We start from the raw sequence: 18,983 nt of genomic DNA on the forward strand, positions 1-18,983 counted from the left end.
TACGCAAGGCCATGTCAGGGAGAAAAGAAGGGGTCACTACCGGAGCAAAGGCAACACACTGCAAAGGAAAAAAAAAACTGTGTCAGCATACTCAATACAACTGCAGATGTTCAAGAAAGATCACTGCTGCAGTCTAATCACTTAATGGCAGGAAGGTTCTCTGCTCATAAATTAAAGAGGTGCTACCGGATGAATACATCTAAAAGGAAAAAGTTTCCTTGCTGATACTTTAGGGATACTTCGACTGCTAAATCACAGGGTCATCCATAGGTCAGGAAATACCCTGTAGGCCACTGGATGGGTCCATGCTCACACCTGCTAGTGGCCCCTCTAACGTTCATATATTTAAGAAAAAATACTAATGTTCAAGGAATGGGGAGGGTTGCCTAGTGTTGGGACATTTGAAAGCTCTGGAAATCAAGCCAGATGGTCAGATTTCAGACTGGAGGTGTAATCCTATATGTGGCAAATCACGGTGTAGCACCAATGCTTGCACTGATCGTCAACAATTGACCTAAGAAAATAGTTATTCATGTAGAGTTTTGTGGATCCATGAATGGGCTACTGGAATGGGTGGTAGAAATGGAATTTACAGTGGCATTTAAGAAGACATAGGACAAGTAGATATATGCACAGCGGAGAAGTACAATGTTAAATGCACTTAAAAGGTCATACTGTACAAAAGTATCCCATGCTTATTAAAGCAGTGTAATACACACAAAGCGTAAAATAGAACATACAACCTGAAAGTGGTGAACAATGTAGTTCAGCAAGCTGAAATATTAACTGATGAATGCCATGTCAATCTGCTGAAATGGGAAAATGTCAGACTTGACAGCAGCCTGTGAATAACAGGCAAATCAGCGACAGATTTCTCTTTCAATCTCACATTCTACAACTGCCATTAGTAAACACATTAAATGCAGCTACAAAGAAAGCTGCTGAAAATGCGCATGCAGCTTACACTAAAAAGCAACATACAAGATCACTTCCATTCCATATTTTAAAAAAGTAAAATACTGTAATCTCTCTTACTGTGGGATCCCACAGCAATTTTACATTTAGATAACCCACATATTACAGAATGGTTTTAAGACATGTTATTATCAATACACTCAATTAGAATAAAAAAGACAATTACAATACATGGTTCCAATCAAATGCCAGCTACAATTTTTTTTTAATTCACCTTTCAGAAGGCTAACCAGAAATACCTTGCTGGCTGGTTACAGAACCATAATCAAGTTCTGAAAAGCTAATCAAATTAATTCTCAGATTACAACTACAAAACTCTGTAGGATCCAAAACCTATTTTAGTGGCAATACTGATTTGGGAATCAGATAAACTAGTATTTCAAAAAAGTAAAAAAAAAAATGTGGACAAAATCTACCGCAGACAACTGAAAGTAATAACGTTCTACTAGTGCAAATAAGTAGCATAATTAAAATATCTTTAGGTACCTAAACGCTACATTGAACATTCTTTATCAACATAATATAATAGCAGCACTTGCCAGATTATGCTTTACCATGTCAGACAGAAGAGCTTTGAAATTTTGGATAGCTTCTTCACGCTTATGTTGCTCCCTCTCCCTGTCAATTTCCTTTGTTTGTTCAGAGCGAGCTTTCTGGACTTCTCTTTCACGCTCACGCAAACTAGCTTCAATCCGGGCTTGTCGTTCCATCTCTTTTTCTTTCTCAGTATCCACATTCTGCAAGTGTATACAGCATACAGACATTAAAAAGTGGTTATCCTTGATTCAACTGTGAACAATGTACACAATACCTCACATTTAATTGTCATAGAAATATATCTCTAAAAACTCAGGATGGCAGCAAATCCTTAATACATTTTTTTTATTTTACTCTAAATTTCAGTCCATCAGTTTTTAGTCACCCATGTCCCGGTGTTTCCCAATATATTCAACTTTCAAACTTCACACAAAGAATGACTGGCTTCAGCCACAGACTCAGGCACCAAATACTGGAAAAAAGCACATGCTGTGATTAAGTATCCACCATAAACATGTTCAAAGAGAAGGCTCCAAGCCATAGTGCATTCCCAATATCAAAATAATATGCTGTATACAAGAATTAGTCTTCCAGCCAGACTTGCAGAGTAGTCTGACATTCCCAGGCAGGGTGTGATGTTCTCACCTTCTCCACAGTTGTCAGCAGGAAATCACCACAACACCTCATCATCTGCTCTTTTTAAAGTACACAGTCAATGACTTTGGTTCAGACTGGATGATACATGATCACAATGGTTACAAAGGCTAACCAGATAAGTACTACAACTAGGCTCCTAACCAACAAATGTATTTCTTAACACTCAGTTGCAAAAACAAACAAACAAAAAAAAAACTACTAACACCAACATGACCATGTGTGTCTGTGGGAGATTCCTGAAAAAATACAGATCAAAAAGATGGAAGCTTTTACTATAGCAGTGATCTTACTGTTCCAACATCTATCCTATGCAGAAGATAAGTGCTGCAAAGGATTCATACCAAGAATGGCAGAGTACTATGTATTACAGTTCTCAAGCTGCAGTCATGTGTGATAATTTATAGCAAGACTTGCAGTGCATTACAGGTAAAGTCAGAATGACTTCTGAACTGGATATCCAACCTGGAATGTTTGAAGATGATGAACAGAAGTCCAAGATACAATTTCACAAATTCTCTAAGCGATTCTTCTTGAAGACAGCTCAGAAGTGGCTTGTGTATTAACATGCTCAGAGTCCTACCAAGGGCAATGTAACAAAACATGATACAAATGGCTAGTCAGCTGGCATATTTTTAGCTAAATGGAACAGTCTGAGCTCTCAGAGACCACCTTAAGTGGGAAGGAAGGGTAACAGTTATCTTTATGCATATTCTACATCTGTGGAAATCTTTACAGATGTCTCTGCACATTAAAACCAATAACTCAAAAATCCTACTAGCCAAAGAGAAGGCCACCAGAAATAGTCTTCCAGAAGAGGTGCTTCAGAGCAACTGAGATAGAAGGTTCCAAAGGAGGAAAGGTAAAGTTTCCGATAACTAAACTGAGGTCCCAAACTAGTGAGATGTGTTGCCTGGATGAACTGTGATGCAAGGGACCCTTTAACAACTTCCATCTTACTGCTTGCTGAGAGACTCTCTCTAATGACACGCAGGTGAAGGCTAAGAAGAGCAGTACATGTATCCTGACAGAAAAATATGCAAAGTCCCTGGCTGAACAATTCTGAAATGTGCTACATGATCTAAGGAATAATGTTTAACTATTTTATCCCACAACAGTAGGAAAATCAATTCCACTGAGATAAATATGACTTCTTGATATTTGGTAATCTTTCCTTCTGCAATATAACAAGCAATTCAGAGGAGAATAGATTACTATTAGAAACTAATCTAAAATATTCAAAGCCATTACCCAAAGTTTCTTATCTTCAAGTAGTCCAGGGCCCCTTCTTGGTGGGTCAGCAGTATGCTATATATGGGCAAGGACTACAGATTCTTTGACTGGTTGTACCACCTTGGAGAAAGTACACTTGTGCAAGAGCTTACCATAACAGTAGATGTCCTACTGATAACTATTGCAGTATTCCAATATTGTTGGGTTATCTCTTTAAGGTAATCTGATGTTTGGCCGGGAAACCAATTTCAAAAAAAAAAACTTTCAAATGGTCTAAGGACCTTCTTAATGAATCTGCAAGAAAGCTGTCCTGGGAAGGAATGTAGACTGCTTGTAGGGACATATTTGTTTTTATAGCTTGGCCCCATACCAGAAGAGCTCAATAAGATCTTTGCTAGAGCCGGTGTCCTGAGTAGCCTCTTCACCACCCTCTCCACATCATCATCTGAAAGGCTCCTGGACGACCGACAGGAGTGGGTGGATGATCGGGGACTGCCCGCCGCAGACTGGACAAGCGGGAACTGTGGAGCGAACAGCACCGGTTCCAAGGAAGGATACCTTGTTCTTTTGCGACTCCTAGACTGTTCTGAAGACACTGATGGAACCACAGGAGATAAAGTCTTGTCGGACCCGAGAGGTTTCGGATCTGACGAACTGGAAGATTTGTCTTTCTGCTTTGATGGCTCCAAGGTCGGAACCGACGAAGATGTCAGTTTGGAGGATTTGTCTGGTTTTCTTGCCCGATTCCCCTTCCACTGATGCATCAAAGGGCCACTTTAATAAACCTCTCAAAACGAGTTTGTTCTTATGCTTCTGCAGGACTCTAGCCCTAAATCCATTACAAATGGAACACGAATCCTGCAGGTGTACCACTCCCAGGCAAAAAAACGCAGCTAGTATGTCCGTCAGGGGCATTTTTTGGGAGCAAGAGTCACACTTTTTGAATCCAGAAGGCTTAGATTCTTTGGATGCTTCTTTGGACATATCTGAGTAGTACAAGCACAGCAAAACCACAGCTAAAAGTAGCAAAAAATGGAAGAAATATAAGACTCTACAACAAACAACAATAGCACTATATCTATTTTTTTTTTTTTTTTTTAAGAGAAGGTAATGGAAGGGGGAGAGAGCCTCTAAGTTAAACGACAACTCCCCCAACCGAGGAGAGCCTCTAACTTAAATGGCTAACTCCTTAAGCTGGAGAGGAGAAGAGGAGGGAATAAAGGAAAACCCTCCAACTGAAACGGGCTGAAAGCAAATGGTGAATCCCCCAACTAAAAATGGATTCATAAGTGGGAGGTAGTAGGCCTGAAGGAAAAAACGATGACCTGAACAACCACCACCACCAAACGGAGATAGGTAGAATCCTAAGAATAAACACTAACTACTACTAATCTACAGTAAAGTGTACCCTGTAAAAATTTTACGATATTTAAGCAAAAAATAGAAGAAAAAAATCGAAAACTTAGCCTGAGCCAGTCTCCAGCAATCTCGAAGCTTCAAGCGGCAAACAGGATCTGGGTAACTCTCGCTAGGCATAATGGGATAGGGCCTAGCCTCCAGCTTTACAATGCGGCCGAGTCGGCCAACCAACAAGAAGGAAGGCGAGATAGGGACAACATAACACTGTGTATTAAGCACTACTTTCAAAAACCCAAAACTATTTACAAACACATACAAGAAACAAAGTTTCTGGTTTAGTTAAAAACTTTAAACCATCCTTCCACCACCTCTCCAATATCAAACGACACAAATTATCCATCTCTGCTTAGAATATTGTATAAAAACAAAAAAGAAAAGCATTATGAAAGCAACTAAAAAATTCTGAATCCATGATATATACATTAGAATGAGAGTGTCCAATATATCTGAAGCTATATGAATGTCACATATGATAATAGCACTTCTAATACGTAGATCTGTCAGAAAAACACATCAGATCAATGTATAAACATTAGAAGCTGAAGGTTAAGAAGACTGTCATTATTTCCAAGACTTTAAGAAATATTTTGTCAGTCATCTAACATTTTTCATGTAAGGATCTGTTGAATAAATATATATATGGATTCACTTTGAATCATCGAATGTTCAGAACATCCGACGTTCTGATCACAAAGACCAGAACATCAAAGGTTCAAAATGAACCATAAAAACAACAACAAAAAAAATTCACAAACACTATGTTATGCAGGGAGGGCTTCGCCCCCCTGCACTCTCCATGTGGGGGGCCCCCCACACCCCTCTACTTTAATATTCCAACTCCGAGATCACACTACAGTGGGGTAAGGGAAATCTCGTTTACTGCTATATGCGGTAGCGCTAAACGGGAGATTTCCCGTACCCTACCTGCAATGTCAACACTCAGATGGCGAACACACACACACCATGCAGGACACCTTGCTGCCCTGCATACACACCCAACATTCCACAATCTCACTTATCTGGCACTTCCACTGGTCTCGATGATCAGAACGTCGATATTCTGAACATTCGATTATTTAAAGTGAACCCACACACACACACATATATATATATATATATTATATATATATATATATATATATATATATATATATATATATATATAAATAAATGTAAATGTTAGTTTGTTCAAAATCTTAAATCTCTGGAAGTTCTTCACCGATTGCTTTGAAATTTTCACACAATGTTGCATTCGAATACGCGCGTGTTTTTATATACCTACTATGGATTCTATATATTTGTATACAAATATGCAATTTTATACGTTTTTGTTACAACTTTCTTTCTTCTTTTTCAGTGCAATCGATCTGCTTTAGTTCATCCAAATAATGCCTCGCAGAAGATCAAACTTAGGTCGTCGTACTCGCGGAGCGGAAGCAGTGCGACGAGTAATTGCAAATCAAACTGAGGAAGAACGGGCATCAGCGAACAAGCGAAACAGACAAAAAATGGCTCAAATACGTGCCGAAGAAGCAGCAGAGCAACGTGCAGCCAGACTTGAGGATGCACGGTTGCGAGCACGGCGATAGTGTTCTGCAGCTTCAGATCTGCTTCGTTCTCAATCGACACCAGCAGACGAAATAAATGCTTGCCAGAAATACTCTACTTTGTGGCGGCACGTAGAGACGTTAAAATTAACTACAAATATGTGTGTCCAGCTGCAAAACGATCGATCAGCTGAGATATTCTCACATCAATTGCTGGAAATTGGGAACGGAAAGGTGCCGGTTGATCTGACCTCAGGACGAATTTCATTGCCTCATAACTTCTGCAATTTAGTGACGTCAAAAGAAGAATTGGTTGAAAAAGTATTTCCCAATATTCAAACCAATTATAAGAATCATGACTGGCTGAACGAGCTATTCTTGTGGCCAAGAACAAAGACGTCTACGAACTTAATATTATTCAGTCTAACATTCAAAGCGAGGCAGTCACATACAAGTCCTTCGACACTGTTGTGGAAGCAGGTGAAGTGGTTAATTATCCAACAGAATTTTTTTAATTCACTCGATCTACCAGGGATGCCACTGCACGTACTGCAATTGAAAATTGGTGTGTCAATTATCACGTTGCAAAATATCAACCAGCCAAAGCTTTGCAACGGCACGTGGCTTGCAGTAAAAAAATTAATGAGCAACGTCATAGAAGCTACAATCTTGACAGGACCTTTCAAAGGTGAAGATGTCCTCATTCCTCGCATTCCTATGATTCCAACGGATATGCCATTTCAATTTAAGAGATTGCAATTCCCAATATGATTGGCATTTGCAATCACCATAAACAAAGCTCAGGGCCAATCTTTAGAACTGTGCGGTTTAGATCTACACACGGATTGCTTCTCACATGGACAATTATATGTTGCGTGTTCTAGAGTCGGCAAACCAGACAATCTCTATATCTGCACAGACAATGGAACAACAAAATATATTGTATACCCACAAGCATTGTGAAATTAAAGATATTAGAAACGTGCACTTTCTCTTTTCTTTCTTTTCCATTTAACCAGACTGAGCCACAGCAACGCGTGGCCGGGTACAGCTAGTATACATATATAAAAACACTTATTACAACATAACTATTACATTTTGCAATTTTACACGTTACTCATATGGATTAACATCTTTGCTGACGTCTTTCATCAGCAGGGGGGGGGGGGAGAAAAAGGGGGGGTCTCACAATCCTCTGTTTAGTTATACAACAAGTCTGATGTTTATATGCATAATGAGTTTTCTTAAGCAGCTCCTAGTTCACTTGATGTCATTTAGTTACTAACAGTGTCACTGAATCTGCAGAATGTATGCATCTATAAGAGAACACAAGCATTTTCAAAGGAGTTAAACACTTTTATCAGAATTACTTACCATTAAAGTATCGAGTGAAGAATAACAGAATTTCAAGAGAAAAAAATTTTAAGTACAACCATTTAACAAGTTCAAAAGGTCAAATGATGTCACTGTTGACACATCAAGCTGCAGCTTCATAAACATGTTAATAAGTATCTAAACAAGCTCATGCACAACAGAAGTTGTCTAGTGAAGAAAAAAGCATTTAAGCATTTTTGACGGGAAATTCAGATTTTGAAGCTTTAGAGTTTACAGAAAGAAGGAAAAAAAAAAACCCTCAAGCTGCCTTGTCAGTGCACGTCATGAATCTCCACAATGAGAACAGTCACACAGACTCACAAACATCAAAAACATGAAAAAAATGAACCCTTTCATATAAAAACAGCTATTTAGAAGTAACAGCTGCCTCAAATCATAAATCATATTATAACATTGCAATCATTTACCCACCAGTTAACCAGGCCAGAGAGGGGGGGGGGCGAGGAGCCTAGTGCATATGCATGTGTATATAGATATACATTTCTTTTGGCTGTTCCCATTAGGGGTCACCACAGCGGATCATCTGTTTCCATTTCTTCCTGTCCTCTGCATCTTGCTCTGTCACACCAGCCACCTGCTTGTCCACTCTCACCACATCCATAAACCTTATCTTAGGCCTTCCTCTTTTCCTCTTACCTGGCAGCTTCATCCTTAGCATCCTTTTCCCAATATACCCAGCATTCCTCCTCAGCACATGTCCAAACCAACACAATCTTGCCTCTCTGGCTTTGTCTCCAAACTGTCCAACCTGGGCTGACCCTCTAATATACTTAATCCTAATCCTGTCTACTCTTGTCACATCCAGTGCAAATCTTAACATCTTTAACTCTGCCACATCCAGCTCTGACTCCTGCCTTTTTGTCAATGCCACTGTCTCCAACCCACATAACATAGCTGGTCTCACTACCCTCTTGTAGACCTTTCCTTTCACTCTTACTGGTACTAGTCTGTCACAAATAACTCCTGACACTCCTCCACCCACTCCTCCCTGCCTGTACTCTCTTCTTCACCTCTCTTCCACACTCACCATTACTATGAACTGTTGATCCCAAGTATTTAAACTCATCCACCTTCGCCAACTCTACTCCCTGCATCCTCACCATTCCTCTATCCTCCCTTTCATTCACACACACATATTCTGTCTTAGTCCTGCTGACTTTCATTCCTCTCCTCTCAACCTGTTTCCTACTCTCACGACATATCACAATGTCACCTGCTAACATCATAGTCCACGGGGACTCCTGTCTGATCTCGTCTGTCAACCTGTGCACACCACTGCAAATAAGAAAGGGCTCAGAGCTGATCCTAGATGTAATCCCACCTCCACCTTAAATGCATCTGTCACTCCCACTGTAGATCTCACCTCTGTCACACTACCCTTGTACATATCCTGTACCACTCTTACACACTTCTCTGCCACTCCCGACTTCCTCATACAATACCACAACTCCTTTCTAGGCACCCTGTCATATGCTTTTCTCTAAGTCCACAAAGACACAATGCAACTCCTTCTGACCTTCTCTGTATTTCTCCATCAACACTCTCAGAGCAAACATCGCATCTGTAGTGCTCTTTCCTGGCATGAAACCATACTGCTTTTCACTAATCATCACCCCCTTCTTAACATAGCGTCTACTACTCTTTCCCATAATTTCATGCTGTGACTGATCAATTTTATCCCTCTGTAGTTACTACAGCTCTGCACATCACCCTTATTCTTAAAAACTGGTACCAAAACACTTTCTCCACTCCTCAGGCATCCTCTCACTTTCCAAGATTTCATTAAATAATCTGATTAAAAATTCCACTGCCGTTTCTCCTAAACACCTCCAAGCTTCCACAGGTATGTCATCTGGACCAACAGCCTTTCCATTCTTCATCCTCTACACTTCTATCCTTAACTTCCTCCTTGCTAATCCGTTGTACTTCCTGATTCACTATCCCCACAGCATCCAACCTTCTCTCTCTCTCACATTCTCTTCATTCATCAGCCCCTCAAAGTACTCACAGGTTCATAGGTAGGTACTAGGCTATCGGCCCTAGGGCCCATACAAGCCTAGCCAAAAAATGTACCCTGGCTTTCGCCACCCAAGAAAATTATTTTCCTGTGCCCCTGTCGAGCAGAGCCAAAGAAGTGATCCCCGGGGTGAATTTCCCATTTCCCATCCAATCATCAAGATTTTTCTTGAAGAGTGCTAATGAGGAGCTCTGTTTGACATAGATAGGTAGTCTGATCCACAGTATGGGAAGTCTCTGGGACAGGAATCTATCCCTCCAGCATGTTCTGTTTATTGTGGTGACCAGGTTAAGGTCCCTAGAGCGTGTAGCTTGGAGGGATTGGGATTTCTTTAAGTGGAGCATGTCCAACAGCTCTGGGTTTGACATAGCTTTGCATGTTAGGCAGAGATCGCCCCTGAGTAGGCAATATGCGATGGAGTAAAGCTGTCGCTTTTTGAGACGGTCTGCATAGGGCATCTGTTTGAGGCCAGTAATCATCTTTGTGAGGTATTTCTGTTGTCTTTCCAGGTGTTGTAGATGGCTTGTGAGGTACATACCAAAAGGGGCGTTGTACTCTATAATGGGTCTAATGAGTGATGAGTAGAGGGGAACAATGACCTCTTTTTTTCTAGATGAGAATCCTTTTGTGATGAGATGAGCCACGTAGAAGGATTTTCTGACCACTGTGGCGATGTGATTATCAAAGGAGAGACTACTGTCCACCTGTGTCCCAAGGTCTCATCACATTTTCGGCATTAAGTAGACTACCAGCTATGTGGTAGTTCATGGGTACAGAGTTTTTACCAAAGGGGATGACAATACACTTTTTGGCATTGAGCTTCAGGCCATGGCTTTGACACAAGGTATCTGTCTCAGTGAGGCCCTTTTGTAGTTTGTCCACATCGTTAGGAGTTTCAGTTATGGCTCCTAGTTTGCAGTCATCTGCAAACTTTGTTAGCCAAAGACCTTCTGTGTTGGCCTGCACTTCAGAGAAGTAGATACCAAACAGGAGAGGACCCAGGACTGAACACTGTAGTACTCCACTTGTCACTGGTCTGATGTCGGATTTGGAATCCGCTACTTTCACAGTGTGGGTTCTGTCCATGAGCCAGTTGGCAACCCATGTTGTGACATAGGGATTTATACCTAGTTTAGTGAGCTTATCTATAATTCCAGAGTGGGGGATGGTGTCGAAAGCCTTGCCAAGATCTAGATAAGCTGTGTGAACCATTTTACCCTCATCTACGGCTTTGGTGACTGCTTCAAAGAAGTCAATCAGGTTTAGGAGACATGATCCGCCTTTTACAAATCCAAACTGAGTAGGGTCCAGAGTTTGGAGATTACCAATGTCTTTGTTTATGAGTTCCATGATGATACGTTCCATGGCCTTGCAGACCAGGCTCGTCAGGCTAATGGGGCGGTAGTTCCCGGGGTCCATCGTGGCTCCCCCTTTGTGGAGTGGGATAACTGTCGCGGTGCGCCATTCAGTGGGTACAAAGCCTGAGGTGAAGCTATGACTGAACATGGTGCTTAGGTAGGGTGGCAGTTCATTCTGTAGTTAGTGTAGAACGCAGCCTGGGATATTGTCAGGTCCCATGGATGCTGTGTTCTTGGCTTTGGAGAGTGTTTTTTTTTGCCTGTGCAGCCGTGATTATAGGAACTTTGCATTCTTCCGGTATAGAGATGGGCCCTCTAGGGGGTGAGAGGGAGGTAAAGTTAGCACTGAACCTATCTGCTAGGATGTTGGCAATATCAGTTGGTTCTGTATATTTAGTGCCATTATGCTGTAACTCAGAGCAGATCTGAGTGTTCCCATTTAGATTCTTGACATAGCTATAGAATGCCTTGTGGTTGTCTTTAGAGTCAGTGGCAATTTTGTTTTCGTAACTAGCTTTGGAGTATTTTATGAGGGATCTCGGCTTCTTACTGAGGTTGACCAGGGACTTCCTCCAGTCATGGGATTTTACTCTTTTTTGCAACAGTTTCTTTCTTCTGTTGTAGAGTTTGTTTATGGCAGAGGACCACCAGATTGGCTTCCTTTTTTTGGAGGATAACATCTTGGTTCTATTAGGGATAGCATGATCCATGCACTCGTGTAAGTGCTTATAAAGTGCATTTGTGTAGGATTCGGCAGTCATACCTCTATTGTCTGTCTGCAAGGGTATCATGAAGTTTGTCACTTCTGTCTTAAGAAGTGTGAAGTTGGCTTTTGCGAAGTATTTTACGATGGTTTCCCTAATTGGGGCTGGGGGTGGGATGTGGCTGTCGGCTGATAAGCTTGTGGTCGGATCTGACCAACGAGGAATTGACCTCTGGTGTGGAACACCGGTTTCCCATGCTGGTAATGACCAGGTCTAGGATATTGCTGCCCCTGGTGGGAGTGTGAATAAGTTGATCCAAGGCGTTGGAATTTATGAATTCTAGAAAACGTTGAGCAAAAGAGTTGGTACATGAGTAGTTTTCCCAGTTAATGGTGGGGTAGTTGAAATCGCCCATTATTAGGGTGTTGAGTTTTACCCCAATACTTTCCAGTGTATCAAGAAATGAGGAGTGTGAATCCTGGGGCATGGTGGGGGGGTCTGTAGCAAGCTACAATTTGGATTGCGGTCTTGCCTAGAGTTAGTTACACTTGGATAATCTCGGATGCATTATGCTGTGCAACTAGCCTGGAGGTGTGGATATCCTTAATGAATATGGACATGCCTCCGCCTTTAGTGCTTCTTTCTGGGTTAGGTGTCTGAAAGGTGTGGTATGAATTGAAGCCTGGTAATGCAGGGGTGCTCTCTGGAGCTTTGAACCAGGTCTCTGTCACTGCACAGATGTCAATGTTCTCCATTTTAAGGAGTGCCTCGAGTGAGTGCATTTTGAGGTTTAGACTTCCAGCATTGAGTAGCATTACCCTCAGATTTTGCTTGCTTGTACCTGTTACAGTGGTGAATTTGTCATTTGAACCTTGCCTAAAAAAGGCACTATAGGGGTGGCAAGAGTCTTAGCCAGTATCCGGAATCCTAAGGGCGACAGGTGCAGGCCATCTCTGGCAAAGCATCGTGGACTGTCGATTATGTCATCCCAGGCAAATACTGGATCCCCTTAGAATGACACCAGAAGCTTAGCCAATTGTTGAAGTCAATCATTTTGTCCTTGTACTGTGGTATCATTCTGGGTGATGGCAGGATGCTACTCAGGGTTAGGGTCATACCTGCCTGGGATACAAGATCGGAGAGCTCCTCCATGTCTCTTTTCATGTAGTCCAGGGAGGTACGTCTCAGGTCATTTACACCAACATGGACAATGACAGTGTCATATTTGTACTTATTGTGGAGTGACCTGAGTGCATGCGTTATGTGGCGGATCCTGGCAGCTGACAGTAACTTTCTCCTTGTTTAGTCTAGTGAGTGGAACATCAGTGTGCCTGACTATAGAGTCATCTATGACTAGAGTGTTGGGTACATTGTTATGCCTTATGGGCTGTGGTTGAGTGGCACACTGAGTTTGTGGGCTATGTGTTATTTGGGTTGTGTTGGGGGGTGGAGTTTGCTTGCGTTTATGCTTTGGATGTCCCTGATGCTTGGGCAGGTTTTTATTGAGAGCCTCCGCGAATGTAGGTGTGTGTTTTGTGTTTCTATGTGTGTGTATTGGTAGTGTAGGTTTTGAGGGACTATGTGTTGAGTGTGGTGTGGTGCAAGTGTTTACCCTCTCCTCTTGACTGTCTAGTCCAGTCTTGGGTGAAGAGAGCTTTGCTTCCAGTTTGGCTATATAAGTGCATCTCTCACAGGTTGTAGTGTTGGGTGGTAGGACGAGAGGGTTGTCTGTGTACATCAGGCAACTGCTGCATTGCCTCAAGATGCTCAGATTCATCAGGTAGACAGGAGAAATCACTGGGAGCTGACTATCAGACATGCATGGATAAGTGCTTATTTACTAAGTACTAAAAACTGCTTTCCACTAGACAAGTGAGGAAAGTTGAGTGCTGTAGTAATTTGCAGCTTATGTAGTACTTACAATGAGTTCTGAACAAGTGCTGAGTTCAAAGAAACAGATTTGAGTGCTGAAACTAGAAAACTGGCTAGATGTAAGAAAAAAAACTAAGCTAGAAGGCTTCCCTCCAACACAGAAGGGCTTGGGGGCTCAGAAGCCTACAGTCTATACCACTTAACAGGAAAGGCAGGAAACAAGCTTAAATTTTTTTTTCTTCTGTTTCCCAGATGCTCTCTTTGTACACAGTAGGAGTGCCTGAAATCAGAATATGATCTCACTGCACTCAGTTGAGTGAGCAAATGAGATGAGCCCAGAAGGAGTATCCAAACACAAATTTACAAGAGGGGCGGGCAGTTTCAAGGCCACTAAGATTAACACCAAAACAAAAACAGGTAGGGTGGGCGGGACTAACTGAAGAGCAGAGTCAAAACTTCCAGTTCAGTTAATATTCCTGCAACACAGTTAATCAATTTAAATACTGTATTCTTTGAAAAAAAGTGCAGATAAAGGTACTTAAATTCTCTTATACGTCCAGTTGAATACAGCTAGATCTTAGTCGGCCAAAGCTGAGGTTTTTAAGCAGAAAATATTTCAAACTGTACCACTTAAATAAGTAAGGACAGGAAATCAAAGAATGTGGCTACCCCCACACTTGCAATTACTAACGGATAATAAAATTCAGCAAGCACTGACTAAATAGCAGAGTCAAGACTTCCAGGTCAGTTAATATTCCTGCAACACAGTTAAATCAATTTAAATACTGTATTCTTTGAAAAAAAGTGCAGATAAAGGTACTTAAATTCTCTTATACGTCCAGTTGAATACAGCTAGATCTTTGCTGGCCAAATCTGTTCAACACACTCTCCTCGCTTGTGAGTATGTTTCCCTCATTATCCTTCATCACCCTTACCTGCTGCACATCTTTCCAAGCTCGCATCCCTCTGTCTAGCCAATCGGTCCAGGTTCTTTTCTCCCTCCCTAGTGTCCACCCTTTCATACAACTCTCCATACGCCTTATCCTTAGCCTTTGCCACCTCTCTCTTTGCCATGCACCTCATCTCTCTCTCTCTTATATTTAGTTATCTATAAAACACCATTAATGTACTGTATTAACGTTTAAATGTATCTAAACAAAGACTCTAAAACATCTAGTTAGAAACACTAATCAGAAACACCTTGTTACCCCCACCACTGACCCACTAGAAAAAATGCACTTTGGTATCAAGTCAAATTATAATATTACTGAAAATTAGAAGACATACATAATTTGTAGTTATTTAAAAGGGAAAAGTATGTAAAGTACTTATAATGGGGAAGAGAGAGACAAGGAACATTGGTAACAAAAAAGAATAGGAAGAAAAAAAGAGAGAAAATGTTATTTAAATACTTAGTACTATATGTAATTAAATGAAGTAGACATAGAAAGGAATTGAGAAAGTTAATAAAGAAAATGATTCACATTATCTTACAGCATAGAGACTTTCCAGAATCACATATATTAGGATTCATAAAACAAAGCCTTTAAAATTAGAAGGAATTTATTAATTTGTCCTTTAATTTCTGTTTTGTTTGCTCCTTCCTTCACAGACCATCCATTTTTTGTTGCCCGTCTCTTCAAACTCTGGGATGACCATTCCATTTCTTCTACGTCTGACAGTATTTTCTTCTTTTGGATAAATTCTACTGCTTCTTGTAGGGAATCAAAGATCTTCACTCCTTCTGGGCAAGGTGATTTTTATTCTTGCAGGAAAAAGAATTTGAGCTTTAATATTGGCTTTTTTCAAGGACTTTAGAGGAACACACTCCTTTCTACTGGATATGACTGTGGAGGTGTAGTCAATGTCAAAACAAACTTTTTCACCCATCTTAATAAGGGGAATTAGTCCAAGCTGTTATCGGCACTAAGTCCTTGTCTTGCAAGGAAAGAGATCTACTATAGACCTGGGGTTAGATGAATTCAGAGATGAAGCTGGATATGCCAGGGACAGATAAGTCCTCTCAATACTAAAAGAGAGGGATTCAGGCATGTTTAGTGCTGATGAAAACCACTTTTTTTAGGAACCAAATCATGTTAGCACCCTCTTCTTTCTCAGAAATTCCATATATTCTTATGTTATTCCTCCCTGATATACTTTCAATGTCTTCCACTTTCTCAATCAGCCTGCTGTTTTGTTTCAGAAGAAATTCATTGTGATGTTCATTTTCTGTGACTCTAGTATCTAGGTCAGTTACTGTACACTCTAAGCAAGAATCTGTTCAGATTGTTTTTTTTAATATTCCATTTAGAAGTTCAGTTGTCTACTACATTCTTGTTTGATAACATACATTTTGTTTTCGAATTTGTCCATTTCTAGTGACAGTTCTTGGATGTTTGTTATTATAAGATGTAGTTCTTTCTTCACTGCACTCTCCTGGTGTAGGTTCTTAGTGACAGTTCTTGGATGTTTGTTATTATAAGATGTAGTTCTTTCTTCACTGCACTCTCCTGGTGTGGGTTCTTCGAATTGCTGATCTTGAGATCTCCAACAGAAAACTTCTTGGCAGGAATAATTAAAAAATTATCTTGACTATGTATAAATTTTTAATATACTTTTAGTTAGATTTTCTTAAAATTAAAGTACATTTCTTGCCAGGATATTAAAATCGAAGCACAGCTATGGATTTCTGCGCAATCAGACTGGCATTTTGGCCAAGGCCCCTGCTGGATTTTTTTAAAGATCAAATTCCAGTCTGTCCCTGGACAGACTCAGATTTTTTTTGGGAACCCTCTCAGGTTCATAGATTTGGAGAACAAGCTCAAGGTCTATTGGTCATTGTGGAGCCTGATGTTCCAAATCCAATGCTGGAACTACTGGGAGCCTGTGTAGTCATCCTGTTCCTTCTTGGAGGTATGATCTGAATGGCTAAGTTTAATTGTGAAGGGCAGTTTTACCTCATAAGTGTAGGAATCACTGAGGTAAGAGTTATCGTACTGTACAGTATAACTGGTATTAATTTTTCATTGAGACTAATAGCTTCGTATAAAAAATAAAACATGGAAAAAGCACCACGCTAGGAAACAAACTGTATGTTAGCGCTTTCGTTTACTAAAAATATGCAAACTTCTTCAGACAATTCACAAACAAAAAATCAACCCTTAAATACTTAAAAAAAAAAAAAAAAAAAAACATGACATTTCCTGAAACAACCTTACCTCAATTTAAAGTAAAATCAATGGGAAGTTTAATTGTAACACTAGGGGGGTGGTCTATCTTAGTTTGTGCTCTAAATGCCAGGCTTTTTATATAGGGGAAACTGATAGACCACTGAAAAACAGAATTTATGAACACTACTATGCAATTAACAAAGGGAACACTACCAATGCCCTAGCTAGGCACATTTTATCATTCCCTGAGCATGAATTTTTATTCATGGCTATTGAAAAAGTATCTGAGAATGAAAGAGGGGGACCGACTAGCCTAAAACTTGAAGAAAAAGAAGTCCTATGGCAGTTGAAATTAAATGCTTTGGTCCCACCAGGTATAAATGATGTAATCTCTATCAGAAGCACTTTAAAACTTAAAGCTTTATTAAGATAAAAAATATACTGAACTTCACGAGAAAATAATTTAACATAGTATCTATGAATAGATTTATGTAGTTTACACTTTACATTTCATGTTCTTTTACTTTAAATTGAGGTAAGGTTGTTTCAGGAAATGTCATGTTTTTTAAAGTATTTAAGGGTTGATTTTTTGTTTGTGAATTGTCTGAAGTTGTTTACATATTTTTAGTAAACGAAAGCGCTAACATACAGTTTTTGTTTCCTAGCGTGGTGCTTTTTCCATGTTTTATTTTTTATTAGTTTGTTCAATTATTTAGTTTGTTTGCTTGTTTGTTTATGGAGAATCGCACTACTGCTGGAACACAAGGGCTTTCTACTTCTGGTTCGCAAGTCTTATTTGAGACTTTGGACTCTTTTTCCAACACTATGGAACCAACTACCAGTAACGAATCTACGTCAATGGGGAAACTGACTGCTCTCACTGAATTACTTTCGCAACGAGTTGACATTTTATCCAATCAAGTTGCAACTGCCTTACCTCTAAAACCTGGAAGTTCCGTTTTTTTAGGGTCCAGTAACCATGGATCTACCCAAGGATCGAAGGATCGGGGGAATGTGACTACCAAAACTTCCCACTCTTCAGAACTACCTTGCTCTGGTGTCCAGGCACATGACCCGAATGGAGCGAGTGAAAGTCTTATTTCTAACACAACAAATGTCAATGTAGTAAGTACGCCTAATTCTCTACCATCATTAAATGACTGGCTTAAAGAACCAGCTTGTTTTACCAGTAGTAGCTTCAGCAATAACAATAGTAGGGGTTCCGTTGAACACGAGGACTCCTTATCTAATAAACTGAAATTGTTTGATTTCAAACTTTTTAAATTTAAGAAGCTACAGATAGGGGTTCAGTATCTAGCTGAGTGTGTAAAAAGAAAACAAGTCCCAAAGGGACTTAGACAATGGAGATTTCCAACAGGCCTGATTGCCAATTCTCCATTTCATAAAGAATTACTTTGCCTTTTTGACAAACAGGGTATTGAACTGATTGAATGTTTAATTAAAGACTATGGTCGACAAATAGAGGTTTTTAAAAACGAACTGGCGGACTTAGACAGCAGCATTAGGTTGGACGTCGAGTTTCTGTGGTATAAATTTGACTTTCTTCGAATTTTTTCGAGTATGGAGAGCGCTTTATCAAAGATAAAAGAAAACAAGGTCAAGAAACTAAATAGGGACTCTATTGCATATGAAAAGGGTGTTGCTTACCCCTCTCACCTCCCTCGAATTTTTTAAAGAAAGGTACGAACACCGACTATGACCAGACCTCCTCAGGGGATATATTCATTGGACTTGACAACAATAATATACCATTTGATGCAACTGCAATGAGTTCGACAGTTAGGAGTGAGAGACTTGCGAGTAAAAATAGGAACAACGGTTCTGACTCTAACAGTGTTAAGAATCAAGAACAGAATCAGGGTTTTCAAACCTGCAGAAATGCGAACACTGGGGGGCAACAGAATCAAGTCCAGTATCAAAATCAGTGGAAGAGAAAGAAACAGAACAGGAAGAGGAGATAATCTCTCCAAGTGACTTTAATTTTGTTTCTAAAGAAATTGAACAAAATAATTTATGTATTCTTTGTAATAGTTCTAATGATTTCAAAATTTATAATTATTCCTCTTTTGTTCCTGATTCTG

The 18,983-nt window shown here is 40.2% G+C and overlaps 1 protein-coding gene across 1 annotated transcript in view; it reads right to left on the minus strand.

Annotated features, from left to right (window-relative positions):
* The window catches only part of TCERG1 (transcription elongation regulator 1), a 2,274,660-nt gene that overhangs the window by 454,055 nt on the left and 1,801,622 nt on the right, over window positions 1-18,983 (minus strand). The window contains exon 15 of the mRNA XM_044069876.1: window positions 1,530-1,712. Within this exon, the coding sequence (XP_043925811.1) occupies window positions 1,530-1,712 (183 nt within the window). The remainder of the gene's footprint in view (window positions 1-1,529; window positions 1,713-18,983) is intronic.

Source organism: Protopterus annectens, chromosome 4.part0 (genome assembly GCF_019279795.1).
Source record: "Protopterus annectens isolate FY-2018-M chromosome 4.part0, PAN1.0, whole genome shotgun sequence".
Classification (NCBI taxonomy): Eukaryota; Metazoa; Chordata; order Ceratodontiformes; family Protopteridae; genus Protopterus; species Protopterus annectens.